This window comes from Nerophis ophidion, linkage group LG01, assembly GCF_033978795.1.
Source record: "Nerophis ophidion isolate RoL-2023_Sa linkage group LG01, RoL_Noph_v1.0, whole genome shotgun sequence".
NCBI classification, from domain to species: domain Eukaryota; kingdom Metazoa; phylum Chordata; class Actinopteri; order Syngnathiformes; family Syngnathidae; genus Nerophis; species Nerophis ophidion.
Window position 1 is genome coordinate 52,866,218 of NC_084611.1, and position 27,061 is coordinate 52,893,278.

The 27,061-nt window shown below is 38.6% G+C and overlaps 2 protein-coding genes and 1 non-coding gene across 5 annotated transcripts in view; 2 read left to right on the top strand and 1 right to left on the bottom strand.

Annotated features, from left to right (window-relative positions):
* klf3 (Kruppel like factor 3 (basic)) overlaps positions 1-5,026 on the top strand; it is a 66,587-nt gene extending 61,561 nt beyond the window's left edge. For both annotated transcript variants that reach the window (XM_061907048.1, XM_061907056.1), the window contains exons 5-6: positions 2,434-2,603; positions 4,742-5,026. In XM_061907048.1, the coding sequence (XP_061763032.1) occupies positions 2,434-2,603; positions 4,742-4,923 (352 nt within the window). In that variant the 3' untranslated portion in view covers positions 4,924-5,026. The remainder of the gene's footprint in view (positions 1-2,433; positions 2,604-4,741) is intronic.
* A 4,914-nt stretch (positions 5,027-9,940) lies between these two features.
* trnap-agg (transfer RNA proline (anticodon AGG)) lies at positions 9,941-10,012 on the bottom strand. Its single transcript has one exon. It is a non-coding gene; the product is annotated as a tRNA-Pro (tRNA).
* A 6,149-nt stretch (positions 10,013-16,161) lies between these two features.
* The window catches only part of fam114a1 (family with sequence similarity 114 member A1), a 36,454-nt gene continuing 25,554 nt past the window's right edge, over positions 16,162-27,061 (top strand). The window contains exons 1-4 of one of the 2 annotated variants that reach the window (XM_061907068.1): positions 16,162-16,309; positions 23,208-23,534; positions 23,596-23,668; positions 23,744-23,961. In XM_061907068.1, coding sequence (XP_061763052.1) covers positions 23,214-23,534; positions 23,596-23,668; positions 23,744-23,961 — 612 coding nt within the window. In that variant the 5' untranslated portion in view covers positions 16,162-16,309; positions 23,208-23,213. The remainder of the gene's footprint in view (positions 16,310-23,207; positions 23,535-23,595; positions 23,669-23,743; positions 23,962-27,061) is intronic. The other variant, XM_061907077.1, reaches the window with a different exon arrangement.

The window sequence follows — 27,061 nt, forward strand, 5'->3', positions numbered from 1 at the left end:
TAATACCACTCAAGTAATATTTACTTCAAACTCAGCTACAATACTTACAATAAGCAAAATAATTTACCCCCAAAAAAACAATGTTTGACACTCAACTTGTTTTAAGTCTTTTTTGTGCTTTGTTTTAATGTGCTTCCTTAAAAATTTGACAAAATAATTCTGAAGATAAGCAAGTTGGTTTGATCTTGTGTCTCTATCGTCTCGTTGGGGTTTGACTTATTTAGACAGGATCGCAAATGGGGAGGAATTTAAGATAAGATAAGTTAAAAAAAAAAGTTTGAGGGGCTGACGGGAATAAAAATGAAATAACACATGAAATAATGAATTAATTCAATATTCTTTATCTGACCAACACATATCAGGAATCTATCAAATAATCAGTAATAATAATAATAGCAATAATAATAATAATGTATTAGATTTTATATCGCACTTTTCTATCATTAGAAAGTACTTACATAATTATAGTTACTTTACCAAAGAAGTTATTGAATTACTAACGGAATTAATAAATGTCATTTATTACTAGGGAAGGTAATTAATATGTCACTTTAAAAAAAACTTAAAATACCTGGTGTTTGCGGTACAGTGCACAGTGTCTGTGCTTTTAAAAGGCGGGGCCTGTTGCCTAGTGACGCGTGACTTCATAGAGTGTTTCAAACGGCAGCTCTTTTAGAACCTTTTCCACCGGATTGTGTCACTCCTGCCTAACAATGAGATTGAATGTGCTTCCATGGCCGGCATATCTTCATGTCAACAAACGGGGTATTGTTTGGATGGCACTCTAACCAGAAATTTTGTCGCTGGATGTTCCCATTGTGTGCACTTGTTGTCTGCGGTGTCACGGTGTGATAGTGCCTCTTCCCGTTTGATATCAAGTTCATTTTAAGTGCGATACTGCTTGCTGCTTTCACCAGTAGAATGTTATTTCCGGTATTGAAGTTGCCGCACTTGTGAGGCGTCTCGTGGTCGACATGAAACCACATCAGGCTATCACTAACGGACATAACAGTAATTAGATTACTCGTTACGAGTAAAAGTGAATGCAAAATAAATGTAAAGGAATAAAAAGGACAGTGGTGGAGTCCTGAGTCAGTGCTGACATGGTTGCTATGTACTGAGCCGGTGGGCTTTCCGCAATTTTTTTCTGGACTCTTTTCAACTATGTTCAGAGACAAAAGGTGAGGAGACAAAGCAAAAAGGTGACGTTTGACTGGTGGGGGTGGGAAAAAAGGCGGAAGGTGTTGTTCAACTTCCTGACAGGCAGACGTTATTGCGCTGGAGGCAAATAACTGTCCACTGCTGGGGTTTCCCCATTACTCTGTGTATATGTACACTCTCTGTGTGTGTGTGTGTGTGTGTGTGTGTGTGTGTGTGTGTGTGTGTGTGTGTGTGTGTGTGTGTGTGTGTGTGTGTGTGTGTGTGTGTGTGTGTGTGTGTGTGTGTGTGTGTGTGTGTGTGTGTGTGTGTGTGTGTGTGTGTGTTAATATAGGCATACATGTGTACATATATATATATATGTGTGTATATATATGTATAATATGTGTATATAATATGTGTATACATACATATATATGTATATATACATATATATATTATACATGTAATACATATACATGCATATATGTATTACATATATGTATTACATGTAGGTAATACAGTACATATATGCGTATGTATAAGTACATATATATACACATATATATATACGTGCATATATATGTACTTATATACAGTATATGCATATGTAAATATGTATATGTGTTTATATTTATATATATATATATATATTCACAAACATGTAGATGTAATATATGTATATATACATATATATATATATATATATATATATATATATATATATATATATATATATATATATATAAATGATAAATTAAATGGATTGTACTTGTATAGCGCTTTTCTAGCTTCAAGGTACTCAAAGCGCTTTGACACTACTTCCACATTCACCCATTCACACACACATTCACACACTGATGGAGGGAGCTGCCATGCATGGCGCCAACCAGCACTCATCAGGAGCAAGGGTGAAGTGTCTTGCTCAGGACACAACGGACATGACGAGGTTGCTACTAGGTGGGATTTGAACCAGAGACCCTCGGGTTGCGCACGGCAACTCTACCACTGCGCCACGCCGTCCCCTATATGTATATATAAGGGCATTTTTGTTTCACCTTAATAATTATTATTTATATATATATATATGTATATATATATATATATATATATTATATATATATATATGAATAAATAATGATTATATTAAATTCATAGAGGGACAAGTGGTAGAAAATGAATAGATGGATGCATATATACATAGATATGAAATGTAGGTGTATGTTTATGTTACACCGCCGCCCCCTGCTGGTCAAAAGTTGAACTGTAGGGTCTGCTCTCCTCTTGTGTGTTCAGGTGCAACAACAACCCGTCCGTCATCGTCCGCTCGGGTGCTCAGCATCCTCTCCCGGCCGACTCCCCTGACACCATGAAGAAGAGGAGAATCCACCGCTGCGACTTCACGGGCTGTAACAAAATCTACACCAAGAGTTCTCACCTCAAAGCGCACCGCAGGACACACACAGGTAACACACTGGCGGAGGGGTCCGCCTCCCGACCACACCGGCCACACTATTAGGTACACCAGCAAATATGTGGTGTGTTTAAGATACACACACAAACAGATATACATATACATATACATATACATATACATATACATATACATATACATATACATATACTATTCATGTCAGTCAATGGCAGGGAACATGCAGCATATATATATTTCCTCACCTTTTTTTTCTTAATTATTTTATGAATATGTTTTGACATCTTTCTTTTTATTTTGAAAACTTTTTTAATGGGAAAGAGTGTTATTTGTTGTTTTATATATACTTTTACACCCTGGACTGGTTGCCAGTCAATGGCAGGGCACATACAGTATATACAATCCATCATTCATACCTACGTTTTGTTTTTATATAGATTTTTTTTAAAGAAATCGTTTTTTAAAAATGTAGAAAATTTAAAACATTTTTTACACATACATTTTTAAAATATATTTAGAAAATAATTACATTTTAAAATGTATTCATGGCTGCAAAATAAGTATTTTTCAATTTTATATTCAGTAATATATACATATATATATATATATATATATACACACACACACATATATTATATATATCTGTATATATAAACATATATATACATATATACATTGTATATAATATATGTAAGTATAATATTATCTATATAGTATGTATATATGTATGTGTGTGTATATATGTATACATGTGTGTATATGTGTATATACAATCAATCATTCATACCCATGTTTATTTTTTAAATATTTATAAAATATTTTTTATAATTTTTTTCAATAAATAGTTTTTCTAAAATGTTAAAACATTTTTTACATATACACTTTTTCAAATAGATTTGGAAAATAATTATGTTTTAAAAGTGTATTTCTGGCTGCAAAATAAGTATTTTTAAGTGTTTTATATATATATATATATATATATATATATATATATATATATACACACACATTTACTGTGTATATATACACTACATATACACACATACATATATAGGCGTATGTATACATATATACACATACATACTTATATACATACATACATATATGTATATATATATATTTAGATATATATACACACATATATGTGTGTAAATATATAATTATGACTTTAAATATGTATACAATTATACATATATATAAAATATTTATATATATTTAAGTGTATTTTATATATACTTGTATATATATATTTATGTATATGTATATATATACACATACATACATATATATACACATACATATGTATGTGTATATATATATATATACATATATGTATTCTATATAATGTATGTATTTATGTATATAGTATGTATATATGTATGTATGTGTATATATAGATACATATATATATATATACATAAATATATTTATATATATTATATATATATTTATATATATATATATACTGTTTATATGTATACATACACATACTTACATATACATATACACATACATAAATGTATGTATGGATGTGTATATATGTATAAATATATAGATACATATATGTATTATATATATAAAATATTTATATATATTTATGTGTATTTTATATATACTTGTATATATATATTTATGTATATGTATATATATACACATACATACATATATACACATACATATGTATGTGTATATATATATATACATATATGTATTCTATATAATGTATGTATTTATGTATATAGTATGTATATACGTATGTATGTGTATATATAGATACATATATATATATATATATATACATAAATATATTTATATATATTATATATATATTTATATATATATATACTGTTTATATGTATATATACACATACTTACATATACATATACACATACATAAATGTATGTATGGATGTGTATATATGTATAAATATATAGATACATATATGTATTATATATAATACATGTATATACTTTATGTATATAATGCATGTATACATGTATGTATACATGTATTACATGTAAAATCACATTACTTGATACCCCTTTTGATTTGGATATCATGGCTTTGTGTTCCTAATGTCGTGACCTATCTTGTGGCTCACCCTACAAATTGACCCATAGTTGACCCCGTAAGTAACCCGTAACCAATTGTGCCGACGCGTGTGTGTGCAGGCGAGAAGCCGTACAAGTGCATGTGGGAAGGATGCACGTGGAAGTTCGCCCGGTCGGACGAGCTGACGCGACACTTCCGCAAGCACACGGGAGTGAAACCCTTCCAGTGTCCCGACTGCGAGCGCAGCTTCTCCCGCTCCGACCACCTGGCCCTGCACAAGAAGCGCCACCTGCTGGTGTGAGGGGCCCGGAACCTTCCGCCTCCACCGCTCGGACTTGTACACATATGGCTCAGCTTCTCCAAACACCTTCATCACACATCTTCACCTGGTGGGGGGGGGGGGGGGGGGGGGGGGTGAAAAGGGGGACGTGGGCGAAAAGGGGGACGTGGGTTCTCTAAGAGGGGTCCCCGGCAGCTCAGCTGGCTTGAGAGTGCTTCCCCCTTGTGGCCGTAGAAAGCACTGCAGGCCTGGCTGCACAAAGGGCATTTTTGTTTCACCTTTTCACCTTTTCATGCAGGCTTGGCTGCACAAAGGGCATTTTTGTTTCACCTTTTTACATACCACACCAACTCAAGCTATACAGGGCTCGCTTTTGACACTTGCCACCATGTTTGTTTCATCAAAAATAGTTACATATGAGGGGAAAGTGCGATATCTAACATTTCAACTCCTTCTGTAATCCTCTGTAATGTTTGATCGCCTCATATCCACCTTTCATTTCTTCAACTTGATATAGCTTTATTATTTTGTTTTCATTGTTGTTTTTTGTATCATCACTTTGGTTTTATTCCAGCCTACTTTGCTTTTCAGTGTTAGCACTGGTGATGTGCCATACTGCCAATTTCACCTTTCCGAGCCGATACCAAGTCAATTCACCATACCTAATGTGCCTGGTAAAGGTTCCAGAACAATAATCCATCTCATCGCGTAAAGAACGCAGGACTAAGAGTTATTTATTTATTTCAAATGAGGTGTATGGGTGTTGTGATGTTAGTGACCATGTAATGCAACGGAAATAATTCATACAAAGTACACAAACATGGTGTTTTAGCCCATAAAAAAAGAAATAAGCCATAAAATGATTAATAAGTATTACAGCCCATAAAAAAGGAAATAAGCAATACACTAATTGATTAATAAGTGCTTTTATTAAAATAAAAGGAGCAAAAAATACAGTAAAATTGAAGAAAAGAAGCACAAATTTCAGAAATTATTGAAGAAAAGTTTATTTTTTTATTTTATTGTATTTTTATAATATTATGACTCTTCATCTCATAATTTTGCCTTTCATCCCTTATAATTTTGACTTTTTAATTTCAATATTTCGACTCTTTTATCTCAGAATTTTGACTTTTTAATCCCACAATTTCGACTATCTCACAAATATGACTTTCATAATTAGGACTTTTTATCTCATTATTATGACTCTTAATCTCATAATTATGACTCATCGCATAATTATGACTTTATCTCATAATTATGACTTTGTTCATCTCATAATTATGACTTTTTATGTTATAATTATGACGTGTTATCTTATAATTATGACTTTTTCATCTCATGACTTTTTTTTTATCTCACGATTATGACTTTTTATCTTATAATTATGACTTTCTTTATCTCATAATTATGACTTTCTTTATCTCCATAATTATGACTTTTTATCTTATAATTATGAATTTCTTTGTCTCATAATTATGACTTTTTTTTATCTCATAATTACTTTTTTATCTCATAATTATGACTTTTTATCTTATAATTATGACTTTCTTTATTTCAAAATTACTTTTTTATCTCATAATTATGACTTTTTATTTCATAATTATGACGTTTTATCTAAAAATTATGACTTTCTTTATCTCACAATTATGACTTTTTATCTCATAATTATTACTATTCATCTCATAATTATGACTCTTTACCTCATAATGACTTTTATTCTCAAAATTAAATGATATTGAATAATAATATTTATTAGTCGCATATAAAACACAACGTTTCAGTTAATGAAATAATAATAATAATAATACCAAATTGGGAATCAACTCATTTGAAAAATTACAACAACCGTATTGAACGCTGATAAATATTTAACTGAACAATATTATTTTTGTACATTTTTTTACATTATTATTCTATTCTTACTTGCAGGAAAAACAACAGTAAAAATGTAAGAAAAAAAGACCCCCAGAAATCTGAATGTATTGAGAAAAAGCTGCAATGTTGTAATTAATAATGAATAATAACATACTTAGTCACCAGTAATACCAAGCTGACACAATATCTCTTTTTAACAATTTTTTTAAATAAAAAAAATATCATAGTGCCGCATATGGAAAAAAGTGTTGACCCTTTGAACTAAATGATCAAAAGTATCAATATTTTTGATTTGGGGAATCAATATTAGATCATCAATATCTGGTATTGGTGGTATCGATATTCAGTATCGATCTGCACATCACTAAGTCGAAGGTGCTTGTTAAGAAGCTATCACTTTAGAACAAAGTTGGCGTGTCTGTGTGTGTGTGTGTGTGTGTGTGTGTGTGTCCGTGCGTACGTGCGCGTGTGCGTGCGTTCGTGCGTGTGTGTGTGTGTGTGTGTGTGTCTCCATGCAGTGTGCACTTTATTGCTGAAATAATAAAACATTCCCAAAGTCAAACATTTATTCCGACACAGGTAAACTTTGGACATACTCGCACAGAATGTTGCAGCTCCTGAGATTCTTTGCTTGTAAAGTTTTTAGTGGGTGGCAAATGTAATATATTCTATATATTTGATGATTCTTTCTTAGACTGAAAGGGCAATTAAATTTTTTTTATTTTATTTCATTATTATTTTTTAAGCATGATTTTTTTTTTTGTTGATATTCCTAATTAAAATTATTACACATTTCTGTAATGTTATCTCTTTTTTTTAATCTATGTTGGAAATTTAAAGGGAACGTGTTAAACTGTGAACATTTACAGGCGTGTGTGTGTGTGCGCAAGTTTTGCATAAAAAAAAAAAGAATATTCATACCACTCAATAAACTTATTGATACAGTTTTTACAATTGTGTGTTGATTGACGTTTGCACCGCATTTCTTTGGGTCAAATGTTTGCATACAGCAACATACATGATCAATTTTGGTGATTTCGGAAAGTTACAATTAAATCAAATGAGTTTCATGACATGGCCTCTTCATGTGAGTGATTATGATTGACGAAACCTGTTGACTTCTCTGAGCCCATTTAAATAGGGCTCATGTGACGCAGTCATTAGACTTGGTTAGAAACGCCACAATTGGAAAGTCAAAGGAACTCAGCACAGATCTAAAAAAAAAAACTAATCATTGACTTACACAAGTCAGGAAAGTCACTTGGAGCCATTTCAAAGCAGCTTAAGGTCCCAAGTTTAACTGCGCAGACAATTGTAAGCATTAAGTGCATGGCACAGTTTTGTCATTGCCACGATCAGGAAGAAAACGCAAGCTATCACCTGCTGCTGAGAGCAAATTCGTCAAGATCTGTCACAGTTTGTTGTTGACGAACCCCAGGATGCAGAGAAGGCGGCAGGCATTGTGTAAGAAAACATGTTTTAATTTAAATACTAAAGTAAGAACAAACAAAAGGGTACAAACAAAAGGCACGCACAAGGCGGAGAACAAAACTTGGTTATGAACAAAAACACTTACTGTGACACGACGGAACTATGGCATGAACAGAAGTAGACAAAGCTACAAGCAACAAGACAGGTAGTGGTGACATCGACACGACACGACAATAATCCAGCACTGACTGGAGGACGAAGCAGGTAAAAATAGGAGCGGGCTGATTGACACCAGGTGTGGCCAGGTGCCAATCAGCCGCAGCTGAGGGGAAACAGCCCCCAGGGAGAAAAATAGGAAACAGACAAAATTAGAGCGCTGACAGGAAATAAAGACAGGAAACAAAGACATAGACCAAACTGTCAGGGTCAAGCCTGACAAGATGGTCAGGATTCAAACCGAAAACCACCAAAAAGGTCTGCGATGAATTGGAAGTTGCTGGAACACAGGTGTCTGTGTCCACAATCGCCATGGACTGAAAGGCTACCATGCAAGAAGGAAGCCCTCGCTCCAGGAGCCACACCTTAAGGCTTGCCTAAAGTTTGCTGCTGATCACATGGACAAAGATAAAACCTTCTGGAGGAACGTTCTGTGGTCAGATGAAACAAAATGGAGCTGTTTGGCCACAATACCCAGCAACATGTTTGGAGGAGAAAAGGTGAGGCCTTTAATCCCAGGAACACCATGCCGACCGTCAAGCATGATGGTGGTAGTATTATGCGCTGGGCCTGTTTTGCTGCCAATGGAACTGGTGTTTTACAGAGAGTAAATGGGAGGATTACCTCCAAATTCTTCAGGACAACCTAAAATCATCAGCCCGGAGTTTGGGTCTTGGGCGCAGTTGGGTGTTCCAACAGGACACACGTCAAAAGTTGTAAAGGAATGGCTAAATCAGGCCAGAATGAAGGTTTTAGAATGGCCTTACCAAAGTCCTGACATAACGTGTGGACAATGCTGAAGAAACAAGTCTGTGTCAGAAAACCAACACATTTAGCTGGACTGCACCAATTTTGTCAAGAGGAGTGGTCAAAAATTCAAGCAGAAGCTTGTTGATGGCTACCAAAAGCGCCTTATTGCAGTAAAACTTGCCAAGAGACATCCATCCATCTATCCATCCATTTTCTACCGCTTGTCCCTCATGTAAGGAAATATTAACATTGCTGTGTGTATACTTTTGATCCAGCAGATTTGCTCACATTTTCAGTAGACCCATAATAAATTCATAAAAGAAGCAAACTTCATGAATGTTTTTTGTGACCAACAAGTATGTGCTCCAATCATCCATCCATCCATCCATTTCCTACCGCTTATTCCCTTTTGGGGTCTCTATCATAAAAAAAAATAAGAGTTGTAGAAATTATTGGAAACTCAAGACAGCCATGACATTATGTTCTTTACAAGTGTATGTAAACTTTTGACACAATTATATATAAATCACCCTTTTTTCAATGTGTTACATTTTAAAATGTTAACCAGCGAAATACAATAAATCTTTATTTAGATCACGTAAATATCTTTGACCAACGGCGATGCTCGTAGGTTGGAGAGTTACCATCAGCGCATAAGCAAGTTAAGAGTAATAACTGATTTAAGCGACTGGAACAAGCGGTAGAAAAATAGATGGCTGGATGAATACTAAAAATACAGTCTTAAGTGTATTGAAAAAAAAGTGGGCTCGTCCGGGATTTGAACCCGGGACCTCTCGCACCCTAAGCGAGAATCATACCCCTAGACCAACGAGCCTCGTAATTCAGAACGGAAAAAATTTTGGTATAAGAAAACAAACTCTTTCCCGTTGTGAGAAAATTGCGAAGATAGATCTTTTAACGTTATTTAAATGCAAATGTGGGCACTTTTTGTGTTATCCTTGGCTTAGAACGATCCAACTATGACATTGTTACCTTCGCTAACAACTTGTTGGTCAAATTATGGACGCCGTTGCCCCAACTTGACGGAAATATAAATGGTCGGTTTTAATAAAAAAAAAAAAAAAAAAAGAATTAATTTAGCACATCAAAATCACACATTATGTCAGTGGAGTTCTGTTAGGGTCCTCACGCAGTGAAACAAATTATAACTGTACGTAACCAAGAAGTAGCGAGTGGTTGGAATCATCTTGACTGTTGTCTTACTCTTCGGTTGATACTCTGCAATACGGACGGATGGGTGTTGTGATGTCAGTGACCATGCATGTCATGCAACGGAACTAAGTCGTACAAAGTACACAAACATGGTGTTTTAGCCCATAAAAAAGGAAATAAGCAATAGAATAATTAATTAGTAAGTGCTATTATTAGAAATAAATAAGCAAAAAAAATACAGTAAAATCTAAGAAAAGAAGCACAAAATTACAGAAACTATTGAGAAAAAGTTTATTTTTTATTTTATTTTATTTTTTATAATATTATGACTATTCTTCTCATAATTTCGACTTTTTTTCCCTCATAATTTTGACTTTTTAACTTCAACATTTCGACTTTTTTATCTCATAATTTTGATTTTTTAATCTCACAATTTCGACTCTATCTCACAATTATGACTTTCATAATTATGACTTTTTTATCTCATTATTATGACTCTTAATCTCATAACTATGACTCATCTCATAATTATGACTTTATCTTGTAATCATGACTTTTTATCTTATAATTAAGACTTTTTAGTCTCATGACTTTTTTTTATCTCATTATGACATTTTATCTCATAATTATGAATTTTTAGCTTTTAATCATAACTTTATTTCATAATTATGACTTTTGATCTCATAATGACTTTTCTATCTTATAATTATGACTTTTTTTATGTTATTATGACTTTCTTTATCTCATAATTATTACCTTTTTATCTCATAATGCCTGTTTTTATCTGGTAATTATGTCTTTTTATCTTATAATTATAACTTTCTTCATCTCATAATTATGACTTTTTATGTCATAATTATGACGTGTTTTCTTATAATTATGACTTTTTCACCTCATGACTTTTTTTAATCTCATTATGACTTTTTATCTCACGCTTACGACTTTTTATCTTATAATTATGACCTTCTTTATCTCATAATTATGACTTTCATTATCTCCATAATTATGACTTTTTATCTTATAATGATGACTTTCTTTGTCTCATAATTAGACTTTTTATCTTATAATTACATTTTTATGTCATAATGATGACTTTTTATCTTGTAATTATCCATCCATCCATCCATCCATCCATCCATCCATCATCTTCCGCTTATCCGAGGTCGGGTTGCGGGGGCAGCAGCCTAAGCAGGGAAGCCCAGACTTCCCTATTTCCAGCCACTTCGTCTAGCTCTTCCCGGGGGATCCCGAGGCGTTCCCAGGCCAGCTGGGAGACATAGTCTTCCCAACGTGTCCTGGGTCTTCCCCGTGGCCTCCTACCAGCTGGACGTGCCCTAAACACCTCCCTAGGGAGGCGTTCGGGTGGCATCCTGACCAGATGCCCGAACCACCTCATCTGGCTCCTCTCGATGTGGAGGAGCAGTGGCTTTACGTTGAGCTCCTCCCGGATGGCAGAGCTTCTCACCCTATCTCTAAGGGAGAGCCCTGCCACCCGGCGGAGGAAACTAATTTCGGCCGCTTGTACCCGTGATCTTATCCTTTCGGTCATGACCCCAAGCTCATGACCATAGGTGAGGATGGGAACGTAGATTGACCGGTAAATTAAGAGCTTTGCCTTCCGGCTCAGCTCCTTCTTCACCACAACGGATCGATACAACGTCCGCATTACTGAAGATGCCGCACCGATCCGCGTGTCGATCTCACGATCCACTCTTCCCCCACTCGTGAACAAGACTCCTAGGTACTTGAACTCCTCCACTTGGGGCAGGGTCTCCTCCCCAACCCGGAGATGGCACTCCACCCTTTTCCGGGCGAGAACCATGGACTCGGACTTGGAGGTGCTGATTCTCATTCCGGTCGCTTCACACTCGGCTGCGAACCGATCCAGTGAGAGCTGAAGATCCCGGCCAGATGAAGCCATCAGTACTACATCATCTGCAAAAAGCAGAGACCTAATCCCGTGGCCACCAAACCAGATCCCCTCAACGCCTTGACTGCGCCTAGAAATTCTGTCCATAAAAGTTATGAACAGAATTGGTGACAAAGGACAGCCTTGGCGGAGTCCAACCCTCACTGGAAACGTGTCCGACTTACTGCCAGCAATGCGGACCAAGCTCTGACACTGATCATAAAGGGAGCGGACTGCCACAATAAGACAGTCCGGTACCCCATACTCTCTGAGCACTCCCCACAGGACTTCCCGAGGGACACGGTCGAATGCCTTCTCCAAGTCCACAAAGCACATGTAGACTGGTTGGGCAAACTCCCATGCACCCTCAAGAACCCTGCCGAGAGTATAGAGCTGGTCCACAGTTCCACCACCAGGACGAAAACCACACTGTTCCTCCTGAATCCGAGGTTCGACTATCCGGCGAAGCCTCCTCTCCAGTACACCTGAATAAACCTTACCGGGAAGGCTGAGGAATGTGATCCAACGATAGTTGGAACACACCCTCCGGTCCCCCTTCTTAAAGAGAGGGACCACCACCCCGGTCTGCCAATCCAGAGGTACCGCCCCCGATGTCCACGCGATGCTGCAGAGTCTTGTCAACCAAGACAGCCCCACAGCATCCAGAGCCTTAAGGAACTCCGGGCGGATCTCATCCACCCCCGGGGCCTTGGCGCCGAGGAGCTTTTTAACTACCTCAGTGACCTCAGCCCCAGAAATAGGAGAGTCCACCACAGATTCCCCAGGCACCGCTTCCTCAAAGGAAGACATGTTGGTGGGATAGAAGAGGTCTTCGAAGTATTCCCTCCACCGATCCACAACATCCGCAGTCGAAGTCAGCAGAACACCATCCGCACCATACACGGTGTTGATAGTGCACTGCTTCCCCTTCCTGAGGCGGCGTATGGTGGTCCAGAATCGCTTCGAAGCCGTCCGGAAGTCGTTTTCCATGGCTTCCCCGAACTCCTCCCATGTCCGGGTTTTTGCCTCCGCGACCGCTAAAGCTGCACACCGCTTGGCCCGTCGGTACCCGTCCACTGCCTCCGGAGTCCTATGAGCCAAAAGAACCCGATAGGACTCCTTCTTCAGCTTGATGGCATCCCTCACTGCTGGTGTCCACCAACGGGTTCTGGGTTTACCGCCATGACAGGCACCAACAACCTTGCGGCCACAGCTCCAATCAGCCGCCTCGACAATAGAGGTTCGGAACATGGTCCACTCGGACTCAATGTCCCGCACCTCCCTCGTGACATGTTCAAAGTTCTCCCGGAGGTGTGAATTGAAACTCTCTCTGACAGGAGACTCTGCCAGACGTTCCCAGCAGACCCTCACAATGCGTTTGGGCCTGCCAGGTCTGTCCGGCATCCTCCCCCACCATCGCAACCAACTCACCACCAGGTGGTGATCGGTAGAAAGCTCCGCCCCTCTCTTCACCCGAGTGTCCAAAACATAAGGCCGCAAATCCGATGACACAACTACAAAGTCGATCATGGAACTGCGGCCTAGGGTGTCCTGGTGCCAAGTGCACATATGGACACCCTTATGTTTGAAAATGGTGTTTGTTATGGACAATCCGTGACGAGCACAAAAGTCCAATAACAAAACACCACTCGGGTTCAGATCCGGGCGACCATTCTTCCAATTCACGCCTCTCCAGGTTTCACTGTCGTTGCCAACATGAGCGTTGAAGTCCCCCAGTAGGACAAGGGAATCACCCGGGGGAGCACTTTCCAGTACTCCCTCGAGTGTACCCAAAAAGGGTGGGTATTCTGAACTGCTGTTTGGTGCGTAAGCACAAGCAACAGTCAGGACCCGTCCCCCCACCCGAAGGCGAAGGGAAGCTACCCTCTCGTCCACTGGGTTGAACTCAAACGGGCAGGCTTTGAGCCGGGGGGCAACGAGAATTTCCACCCCAGCCCGTCACCTCTCACTGCCGGCAACGCCAGAGTGGAAGAGGGTCCAGTCCCTCTCGAGAGAACTGGTTCCAGAGCCCTTGCTGTGCGTCGAGGTGAGTCCGACTATATCCAGCCGGAACTTCTCTACCTCGCGGACTAGCTCAGGCTCCTTCCCCCCCAGTGAGGTGACGTTCCACGTCCAGAGAGCTAGCTTCTGTAGCCGAGGATCGGACCGCCAAGTGCCCTGCCTTCGGCTGTCGCCCAGCTCACAATGCACCCGACCTCTATGGCCCCTCCTATGAGTGGTGAGCCCATTGGAGGGATGACCCACGTTGCCTTTTCGGGCTTTGCCCGGCCGGGCCCCATTGGGACAGGCCCGGCCACCAGGCGCTCGCCATCGTGCCCCAACTCCGGGCCTGGCTCTGGAGCGGGGCCCCGGTGACCCGCGTCCGGGCGAGGGAAATCTGAGTTCATTTTGTTGTAATTCCATAGAAGTCTTTGAGCTGCTCTTTGTCTGATCACTCACCTAGGACCTGTTTGTCTTGGGAGACCCTAACAGGGGGCATGAAAGCCCCCAGACAACATAGCTCCTAGGATCATTGGGACACGCAAACTCCTCTACCACGGTAAGGTAGCAGCTCAGAGAGGAGATCTTGTAATTATGACTTTCTTTATTTCATAATTACTTTTTTTATCCCAAAATTATGACAATGGACGGGCGTTCGTTACAGAGTCACGGAGAATCATCTTGACAGTTGTATATACTCTTCGGTGACATTCTACATCACGGACTTGTGTTGACCTTAAGTAGACGATTGTTACCGAGAGTCCGGAGAACCATCTTGACAGTCATGCATACTCTTCGCGGATACTCTATATCATGGGTTTCAAACTCTGGCCCGCGGGCCAGATTTGGCCCGCCGTTTAATTTCATTTGGCCCTTAAGGCAATATCAAATTAACATTAGAGCAGGCCCGCCGGTAACACCAAATTCACCACTGATACTCATACTTGCCAACCCTCCCGATTTTCCCGGGAGACTCCCGAAGTTTAGTGCCCTTCTCGAAAATCTCCCTGGGCAACCATTCTCCCGATTTCCACCCGGACAACAATATTGGGAGCGTGTCTTAAAGGCACTGCCTTTAGTGTCCTCTACAAAATGTCGTCACGTCCTCTTTTCCTCCATATAAACAGCGTGCTGGCCAAGTCACATAATATATGTGGCTATCACACACACATATGCGAATGCCACACATACTTGGTCAACAGCCATACAGGTCACACTGAGGGTGGGCATATAAACAACTTTAGTACTGTTACAAATATGCGCCTACACTGTGAACCCACACCAAACAAGACTGACAAAACACATTTCGGTAGAACACCCGCACCGTAACACAACATAAACACAACAGAAGAAATACCCAGAACCCCTTGCAGCACTAACTCTTCCAGAACGCCACCAAACCCCGCCCACCTCATTTTTATTTTATTTTCAAATTTATTAGCCTGTGGAAAAAGTTAATGTTGATATTTACCTCAGAAGGCTGCAAATTGAAAAGAGGCATTAATTTTTTTGATTAAATTGTATTTAATATACCACTGATGTTTTTTGAAAGTTGATTTTGCACTATTACGTAAATAAGCTCTGCCTGTTCCATGGGAGGAAGCCCGAGTACCCGGAGGGAACCCATGCAGTCATGGGGAGGACATGCAAACTCCACACAGAAAGATCCTGAGCCTGGGATTGAACCCAGGATTACTCAGGACCTTCATATTGTGAGGCAGATGCACCAACCCCTGTCCACCGTGCTGCCCCTATTTAAGCCTTGCTTGTTCAATATTCATTGCAAAACTTGTTTGGGTCCCTATTAAAAGGTTTATTTGTTCAACCTTGGCCCGCGGCTTTGTTCAGTTTTAAATTTTGGCCCATTCTGTATTTGAGTTTGACACTCCTGCTCTATATGAAGGACGGGTGTTGACCCCCGAAGAGACGACTGTTACAGAGCGTCACGGAGACTCATCTTGACGGTTGTGCATAGTCTTCGGCGCGGACTCGTCACCCGCCTGCCGACGTGGCGGAGCGGAAGAGGAGACGCCGGCTGGTACCGAAGTGGTGAGTTGAACTCTCATCGTCCTTTCACAACAAACGACACGAAGTCATGTGTAAAAAAAGCCACAAGTTTACACAAAGAAGAAGTTTGAAGGCGTTGCGTGCGTTGGCGTGTAACTCGTCCTTAAATAAGTGTGGGGGAAAATCGCTTGCACGCTGCCTGTTTTTTATGTGGATAAATTATGTTAAATAATAATAAAACGTTTAAGTACTACTTATGTCATACATTGACATTTCCTGGTGTAGCAGCGATATATATATATATATATATATATACATATATATATATATATATATATATATATATATATATATATACATCATTTAAATAATTGTATATATTTTCCAGTCACGTGTGGCACTCTAGTTGGATGACGTCACAGATAGACACATTTTTCATGATTGTCAACAAAATGGTAAAAGTTTTGTCAGTACACACAAAAAGTCACCAGCGGGTGGCGATCTGGCCCTTTTGCTGAGTGTACATCTTTATTTACCATGAATTGACCCCTAACGGGACAAGCGGTAAAAAAAATGGATGGATGGATGGATGATTAACGTGGACCCCGACTAAAACAAGTTGAAAAACATATTCGGGTGTTACCATTTAGTGGTCGATTGTACGGAATATGTACTGTACTGTGCAATCTACTAATAAAAGTTTCAATCAATCAATCAGTGGTGTCCTATTGATGACATTTCTGGCAAAACATGATAGCAATGAACTAATTAGAAAATTCCCACGGAAATTTGGATGGGCCTGCTATCTGTGGCCGGGGGTCCGCACTTATTAGTCGGCGCCGAGTATCCGAACCTGTGAGTTTTAGGCGTAACCGTACAAAATGAATTACAGAGCTAGCCTAAAATGTTAGCATGCGGAACATTACAATGCTAAGACTTAGCGAATGTGCTAACGATGGAATTCTAACAGTTAGCATGTCTCACACGTTAATTAACCCGGCTGTAAGGTGTATGGCTTCGGAAATAGAGAAATAAGTAGATGAAGAAGTTGGCATGTTTAAGTTAGCCAGCCAACATGCTATCATTTGCATGCTAAAAGTTAACCAGTGTCATATACCAAGTAATATGACTCTGTGGTAAACGGTTGCAAAAAGAGCTCAAAAAGTTAGCCCGCTAAGCATGCTAGCAAGCTTACATGACTGTAATAATAGTTAGCATGTGTCACATTCCGAGTTGTATGACTAAGATGTATGGCCGGGGAATTACTGGAAAAAAAGAGTACAAATAGTTAAACAATTTTAGCACTTTAAGATCAGCATGCTAGCAGTTAACATGTGTCACATACCAACTTATGTGACTGTCAGGTAAACGGCATACAGTTGGCATTGTTCAAATACTAATACAAATATTGAGAAACGCGCTGAAAATTATCCTACTTATGTCATACGTTGACATTTGCTGGTGTAGCAGCTATATATATATATATATATGACATATATATGACATATATATATATATATATATATATGTATGTATATATATGTGTATATGTATATATATGTAAATATATATATCTCATTCAAATAATTGTACACAATTTTCTGTCACGTGCTGCACTCTAGTTGGGATGACGTCCCCAATAGACATTTTTTTTCATGATTATCTTCAAGAGAATGGCAAAAGTTTTGTCAGTACACACAAACAGTTACCAGCAGATGGCGATCCTCATTCTGTTTTTTCGTAATGACATTTCTGGCAAAACGTGATAACAATTAACTAACAATAGACACAACTTTTTAATCAGGCTTTTTATTGATCATGTCTTCCTAGGTTTTTTCTTCTTCTGTTATTTTATTTTTTTATGACTATTTTCACTATTATTCTCCTAATGTTATGGTTTTATTCATTTATGTTGTATCGTTACACCTATTTTAAGATGTTTTTTAACAGGTTTTTATTTTATTATGTTATTTTCTCTTATGTATTGCTATTATTAGTACTAATATTCCCCAAATTTTATGTTTTTATTCATTTATTAATGTAATATTTTATATTTTATTTGTATACATACTTTAAGATGTATTATACTTTTTTTTTTACAATTTCTTTATTGTTATTCTGTTAATTTCTATTTGATTTACTATTCTTACTACTGTTATTCTTTTGAAATTATGTTTTTTTTCATTTATTTATGCAATATTTATATTTTATTTGTACAAATATTTTCAGATGTTTTATACTATTTTTACAGGTTTTTTATTGTAATTTTCTCTTATGTTTTGTTATTATTAGTACCATTATTCTCCAAATGTTTTGTTTTTATTAATTTATTTATGTAAGATTTATATTTTATTTGTACAAATATTTTAAGATGTTTTATACTTTTTTTTTACAGTTTCTTTACTTTTATTCTGTTAATTTGTATTTAATTTACTGTTATTATTACTACTATTATTCTCTTAAAGTTATGTTTTTATTAATTTATTTATGTATTATTTATATTGTATTTGTACAAATATTTTCAGATTTATACTATTTTTTTCAGGTTTTTTATTGTAATTTTCTCTTATGTATTGTTATTAGTACTAATATTCTCTAAATGTTTTGTTTTTATTCATTTATTGATGTAAGATTTATATGTTATTCGTACAAATATTTTAAGATGTTTTATACTTTTTTAACAGTTTCTTTATTTTTCTTTTGTTAATTACTATTAATTTAATGTTATTACTGTCTTAAAATTATGTTTTTATTAATTTATTTATGTAATATTTATTTTATTTTTACAAATATTTTCAGGTGATTTATAGTATTTTTACAGGTTTTTTATAATTTTCTCTTATGTATTGCTATTATTAGTACCATTATTCTCCCAATGTTATGTTTTTATTCATTTATTAATTTAATATTTATATTTTATTTGTGCAAATATTTTAAGATGTTTTATACTTTTTTAACAGTTTCTTTATTTTTATTCTGTTAATTTCTATTTTATTTACTCTTATTACTGTTATTGTGCTTCATCCCAAGTGCAGGACTAATAGACTCAAGAACTCCTTTGTCCCACATGCCATTAGACTGTACAACTCCTCTCTGGGACGGGGGTATTAGGATGACAGGGGATGCAAAACATTAACAGTGCAATACGTTTTCATAACATGGTCACTACTGCCTACTTTATTCTTGTTATATTCTTATTTTACTGTTATATTGTTATTCCCATTGTTTTTATTCTTTTTGTAATATTTCTTTATTTTGTTATTTACGTTATTTACTTTTTACTTTTTTCTTTAAATTGATCTCATCTCTGTACACTGCTGCTGGAATTTTAATTTTCCTGAAGGAACTCTCCTGAAGGAATCAATAAAGTACTATCTATCTATCTATCTATCTATCTATTATTACTACTATTATTCTCTTAAAGTTATGTTTTTATTAATTTATTCATGTTTTATTTATATTTTATTTGTACGAATATTTTTAGATGATTTATACTATTTTTTACAGGTTTTTGTTGTTATTTTCTCTTATGTATTGCTATTAGTAGTACTATCATTCTCTCAATGTTATGTTTTTATTTCATGTATTAATGTGATATTTATATTTTATTTTTTACAAATATTTAAGAAATGTTTTGTTAATTTTTTAGAGTTTCTTTATTTTTATTTTGTTAATTTCAATTTTATTTACTGTTATCATTACTAAAATTATTCTTTAAATGTTATATTTTTATTCATGAATAGAATAGAATAGAAAGTACTTCATTGATCCCTGGGGGAAATTCAGCACCACAGTTTGCTCACTACAGACAATACATACTATACAGCATTATTCACATGTGAATAATATAAATAATACATATATTCTACATTCGCTCACCTAACTAAAAACAATCTTTACAAATCTGCTCCGTCTGCATTGGCCTTTACAGGGCCATGCAGTAAACGCCCCAAAGAGACCAGTGCAGTGAAAGACATGCTGGAAAAAATATATATTATAGAATGTATTTTTTATATTTTATTTTTGCAAATATTTTAAGATATGTTTTATAGTATTTTTTGGTGTAAAGTGCTTTGTGTTGCCACTTGCTTGTTTATGAAAAGTGCTTTATATTTATTTAAGACTAAACTTAAGACCTATTTATATAAAGCTGCATTTGGTACTTTAGCCCTTTTTAAAAGGAATTAACTTAATTTCCCATTGTTTTTAATGTTTTATTATTTTATCACATGCTCTTGCTTTTTGCTTTGTCACATGTGTTACATTTTGCTGCATGCTTTGACGAGGAAAACATGGAATCGTTAAACTGGTCACTCAACTCGATTGAGAGTCACGAATTTAAGGGCGAACCTGCCTGTTCTGACGGGGCGTTTGCTGCTGGATACATGATGGACTCTTGGGAGAAGTGGCAGGGTCGTGTACCTGGCGGTTCTTTATGTTGAAAACATCCGAAATATAATTTTGAAACTGCGATAACGGGTCATCTGCTGATTGGATTGGATCTGTCGTCTAATCCTGAAGTCGATGGCAGTTCTTCAAGGAGCCCAGAGCCTGCCCGTCCTGATGGGTGGGTTGGACGGAGCACTTTGGCCATCATAGAATTGAATGGCAAATTGGAAAACATCTCGGAGAAGTTTTCCACTCTTCAAGGCGAAGTTATGATCAATTTTGAGAGACAATTAGAGCTGACAGACGATTGGAATGTTTGCTCGCCTAACTAAAAACAATCCTTACGTACAATTCAGCTTTGACAGGCCTTGACAGTGCCATGCAGTAAACACCCCAGTGAGACCAGTGCAGTGGAAGACACTCTGAAAAAAAATCCCTCCCATCTTCTTCAAAGACACCCGGAATGTCGAGTGGAGCAGTGGTGGTTGTGAGCTTAATTTTGTGATGGGAAAATTTGTGCATAGGCTTCGAGGGGTGTGGAGGGGGTGTGTCCACAAAACTCGTATAGAGGGGTTGCCCGGATGTACCACGTGACCGCTTCCGGTTTAGTTTTTGCGGGGAAGATTCGACAACAGATGATCCGAATGTGGGCATATGAGAGTTGCAAACTGTTTGGAATCTGGAAAGAGAATTATAATCCTTATATAATAAAATAAACGAATAACGGCGCATTATATTAAATTTGACGGCAAACTTAATCTTCGTTCAAAGACCTCCGGCTCATTAGTGATTCCTAGAGCCCCAAAGAAGTCTGCGGGCTATAGAGCGTTTTCCATTCGGGCTCCAGTACTCTGGAATGCCCTCCCGGTAACAGTTCGAGATGCTACCTCAGTAGAAGCATTTAAGTCCCATCTTAAAACTCCTTTGTATATTCTAGCCTTTAAATAGACTCCCCCTTTTAGACTAGTTGATCTGCCGTTTCGATTCTATTCTACTCTGCCCCCCTCTCCCTTGTGCAAGGGGGGCCACAGGTCCGGTGGCCATGGATGAGGTGCTGGCTGTCCAGAGTCGGGACCCGGGGTGGACCGCTCCCCTGTGCATCGGTTGGGGACATCGCTTGGCTGCGGACCCGTCTCCGCTCGGGATGGTCTCCTGCTGGCCCCACTGTGGACTGGACTCTCACTATTATGTTAGATCCACTATGGACTGGACTTTCACACTATGATGCCAGACCCCCTCGACATCCATTGCATCCGGTCTCCCCTAGAAGGCTTGGCCCTTTTGGGGTAGCGGGGGGTGCTGGAGCCTATCTCAGCTGCATTGGAGCGGAAGGCGGTGTACACCCTGGACAATTAGCCACCTCATTACTGGGTGTGAGTTTTCCTTGCCCTTATGTGGGCCTACCAAGGATGTCGTAGTGGTTTGTGTTGTGGTTTGTGCAGCCCTTTGAGACAGTAGTGATTTAGGGCTATATAAGTAAACATTGATTGATTGATTGATCGCGGTGCCAACACAGACAGACAGACAACATTCACACACTAGGAACCATTTAGTATTGCCAATCAACCTATCCCCAGGTGCATGTCTTTGGAGGTGGGAGGAAGCCGGAGAACCCGGAGGGAACCCACGCATTCACGGAGTGAACATCCAAACTCCACACAGAAAGATCCCGAGGCCGGGATTGAACTCGGGACTACTCAAGGCCTTCGTATTGTGAGGCACACGCACTAACCCCTGTTTCACCGTGCTGCCCTTGATTGTTGATTGAATGAAAAAAAAACAAGTATTTTGGCTCTGGCAGTTTTACGGGATATTTTGCTTCGACATCTGTGGGCGATCAGTCAGAGACAGGACTGGTAGAACTTTCACCTGAATTCCTTAAACATTTTATTCAATTTGATTGATTGATTGATTGAACTCCCGTGAAAGTTCTACGAGTCCTGTCTCTGACTGATCGTCCACAGATGTCGACGCAAAATGTCCTGTAAAACTGCGATAGCCTAAATACTTGTTCTCTTCCTTCTTAGTCCTCCACGCGCAATAATTCTGGTCAGAAAATGTTGACTTTGACTGCGCAAAATACTTCAAAATTGAGATTTACCAGAGTCGCAGCCATGTGTACTTCCGTAAACACTGCAGTGCGTGGATGTCATGACGTCATACCTGAATACGGGTCAGCTTGCATTCACATTATCAATCAATCAATCAATGTTTACTTGTATAGCCCTAAATCACTAGTGTCTCAAAGGGCTGCACAAACCACAACACAACATTAGAAATGAAATTAATTGTAACGTGAATGGCCAATAAAAAAAATGGGATTTGACCTTGCGGTACGATGGCTTTCGACGCTGCTTTGGAGCGGATGTCCCCACCACTTCCCCCCTGTTGGAAGTCCCGAGTTTTTTCGTGCCCGTCCCCCCCTGTGGCGATCCGTCGGTCTTCCTGCTCTGTAAAACTCTTGTAAGCTCTTGGGCGGTTGTGCATAAAACTCATTTTGTTGTACTCTTTTGAGCGCAACGACAATAAAATCTAACGTTTCCATGTTTAGATCAGCATGTCCGAGTCTGCCCCTTCTGACATGGCACCTGAACACCCCACACACTGCGACCCCGCCTCTAGCCAGGATGTTCCAGAAGACGTCGCAGCCCCGTCCGAACCGACGCAGACTCCTCAGACCCTGCCGCAGACTCCTCAGACCCTGCCGCAGACTCCTCAGACCCTGCCGCAGACTCCTCAGACCCTGCCGCAGACCTCAGAGGATGCCAAAGAGGACGGAGAGTCTTCCGAGAGTCCACCGATTGAGGCTGAGGGTCAGCTGACTGAATGTGACCAATCGGTGAGCCTGGAGGCAGATGCGCCGGAGGAGGACGTTGAGGTTGGTTTATTCAGCGTTGAAAGAATGTTCCATGTGAAGGAAGTCAATGTGTTGTGTGCAGAAGGAGCAGAAGGTCTGGGGAGGTTGGGGCTCTTGGGGCAAGTCTCTCCTGAGCAGCGCTACTTCTACAGTCGGTACGTCTCCGTCACGCCGCCGGTCACATCCGTCCGTCTGCTCGTCTCCACCGTCTTCTCTTCCCGGGTGCACAGGCCACAGTCTGTCCTCCGTCAAGGTGAAGGCAGGAGAGGCTCTGCGTCTTCACAAAACCTCAGTGGGAGAGGAGGCCCGGGAGGAGGAGGAAGAGGAGAAGGAGAAGGGGGTTGTATTGGAGGATAAGCCGGCGGTTGAAAGCGTCGAGCCGGGCGGCACTGACGAGGCCGCCAACAGAGGCGTCTTCTCCGCCATCTCCAACGTTGTGCAGAACACGGTGAGGAGGATCTGTCTTTTGCTATTTTCCTTTTATGTTATCATTTATTATAATGTACATACAGCAACTGCGGCCACGAAAGTCACAGATTTAAAAAAAAAAAAAATCATTAAAAAATATATTTTAAGTTAAAAAAACTAGGGGTGGGCAAATTAGTGCGTTAATTACGAGTTAACTCATCAATCTATTAACGCCGACAATTATTTTATCGCACATTTGCGTATGTTATTTACATGTTTTTATTTTGTTAACGCCTTTTCTTAACAAGACGGCGTCGCCCGGATAAGCTTCGGCTTCGAAGGGCTCTTGGTAAAGATGGAACATTTGGCAAAAATACCGGACAATTCTGCAAATTTCATGGCTGGCTTACAGCGTGGTCACTCTGGGATCACTTACGACCGCCAGACAATTCTGAATGTGGATAGATCGGGCCGTTTTGGACTGAATGACGCGTGCTTGCTAGACCGGCTAGCTAGGATGGGAATACTTTGCCGGATACATCCAGCGGCCTGTGAAGCAGCGGAGTATATGTGTTGTCTGTCTATTTATGAATAATGCAGACGAGAAGTGTTGGCTGAGTTCTTAACGTTTGCTTTCAGAGCGTGCATATCACAACATACAAGATGCCGTCATGGCGACACAACCTATACCGAGCTACCGCGCATGATCGTCACTCCTGTTGCATGCTGGGTAGGGTAGTTCTTTTTTCCCAGGCTCATAACATCACAATATAGTACCATGTATATGATGCTTTCAGTTTATCAAAACACCAAGCAAACAATCGGAAAATTCCCATCATATCAATTCCTAGATATGGTCATAATTATTTTAAGTGCACTACGCAGAATAAACACAACATTATTAATATTGCTACTACGGATAATTTGATCAAAAATTCCCTAAAACAGCCCACTACCTATAATATAGGTTTTTTAAACATAAGATCCCTGATAAAAAAAAAATGTTTCTGCTGTTACCTCAGAAATTGCCTGTTCAGATGTTATGATTGTGGCTCAGAGATTTGTATGTAGATTATATTTATTTTCCATAACAAACAGGATAACTTAAATACCCTGGCAGTGGCAATAAGCTTAAATGTTTGTATTTACATTTTTTGAGTTGATTTTCATAAAATATGCTATTTAACTGCTACTGTTTAACAAGGACTGATTTAAATTGTGTTTGCACAACAAATGTTTTGGCGCTTTTGTTCATGTGGGAGAATATTCCAATAAAGGTGCACTACACACTACTTTTGAATTCATTATTGGGCTTTGCGTATAAAATGCAGTTAATCGCGATTAATCGGACAAATAGTGCGATTAACTTCGGTTAAAATGTTTAATTGTTGCCCAGCCCTAAAAAAAACACATCTCATTTAGCTCAGTTTGAGCTAAATGAGCCCCAGTGGCTCCCTGGAGCTTTCTCAAAAATGTATGAAAATGGAAAAAGTTAAAGTACCAATGATTGTCTCACACACACACACACACTAGGTTTGGTGAAATTTATCCTCTGCATTTGACCCACCCCCGTGTTCACCCCCTGGGAGGTGAGGGAAGCAGTGAGCAGCAGCGGTGGCCGTGCCCAGCAATAATTTTTGTTGATTTAACCCCAAATTCCACCCGTTGATGCTGAGTGCCAAGCAGGGAGGTAATGGGGTCCCATTTTTATAGTCTTTGGTAGGACTCGACCGGGGTTTGAACTCACGACCCACCAATCTCAGGGCGGACACTCTAACCACTAGGCCACTGAGTAGGTAGTAAAAATATATATTTATTGTTTTAATATAGTTTCTGTAGGACACACAATTTTAATATGTTTTTATGCTTCACTGATGAGAAAATATATGTCTGTCTAATTTGGGCAGTCCTTGAAATCATTGTGGTTGTGTGGACTATGACACAACAGTTTGTTTACATGTACAGCTTTCTCCAACGCTGCCACAGAAAGACGTGTTCAATGCCACTCCTTATTTTTCTTGTTTTGTCCACCAAACGTTTTCTACTGTGCGTGAATGCACACAGGGGAGCTTTGTTGATGTTATTGACTTGTGCGGAGTGCTAATCAGGCAGCAAGCTAATCGATGCTAACATGCTATTTAGGCTAGTACATATTGCATCATTACGTTTGTAGGTATATTTGAGCTCATTTAGTTTCCTTTACTTATGTCCTCTGTGTATTTAATTTATGTCTCATGACACATTATCTGTAATATTGGCTGCATTTCTGACAGTTGTTAGTGCCATGTTGTTCCAGACCAAAGCAAATGTTGCTAAGCTTGGAAAGATTGTAATAAATCCATTAGAAGGAGACAAACTGCTATTTTCTATAACTTGGACACACACATCAATACCTTTTGGTCATTCTAAGACAGTCATTTCCAGGTGTTCTCTCACCCTCTGAGAAGTTTTACTAATGTTGTAAAAATGTGTAGAATAAATATTACATTTCAGTCAACAAAGATTTGCGTCAGCCTGCGACACATTGTCATTTTGATAGTAGGCTAATAAGACTTATATATTACTTTTTTGAAACTGCTCTGTGACATGTGCTGTTGACCTCTTGGCCAGGTCACCTTTGTGAAAGAGATCTTGATCTCAAGGGGTTTCTTATCTGGTTGAATAAAGGGTGTATAACTTTCAAAGTCATTTTGATAGTAGGCTAATATAAACACTTGCCTCGTGTTGCCTTCAATATACTGTAACACTTGTATAAGACTTTTGAAGTCATTTTGGTAGTAGGCTAATAAAGACACTTACATCATGTGTTGCCTTCATTGTAACACTTTTTTTAAGACTTTTAAAGTCATTTTGGTAGTAGGCTAATATAGACACTAACATGTGTTGTCTTCATTATAACACTTAAATGATAAATGGGTTGTACTTGTATAGCGCCTTTCTACCTTCAAGGTACTCAAAGCGCTTTGACACTACTTCCACATTTACCCATTCACACACACATTCACACACTGATGGAGGGAGCTGCCATGCAAGGCGCTAACCAGCACCCATCAGGAGCAAGGGTGAAGTGTCTTGCTCAGGAGCACAACGGACGTGACTAGGTTGGTACTAGGTGGGATTTGAACCAAGGACCCTCGGGT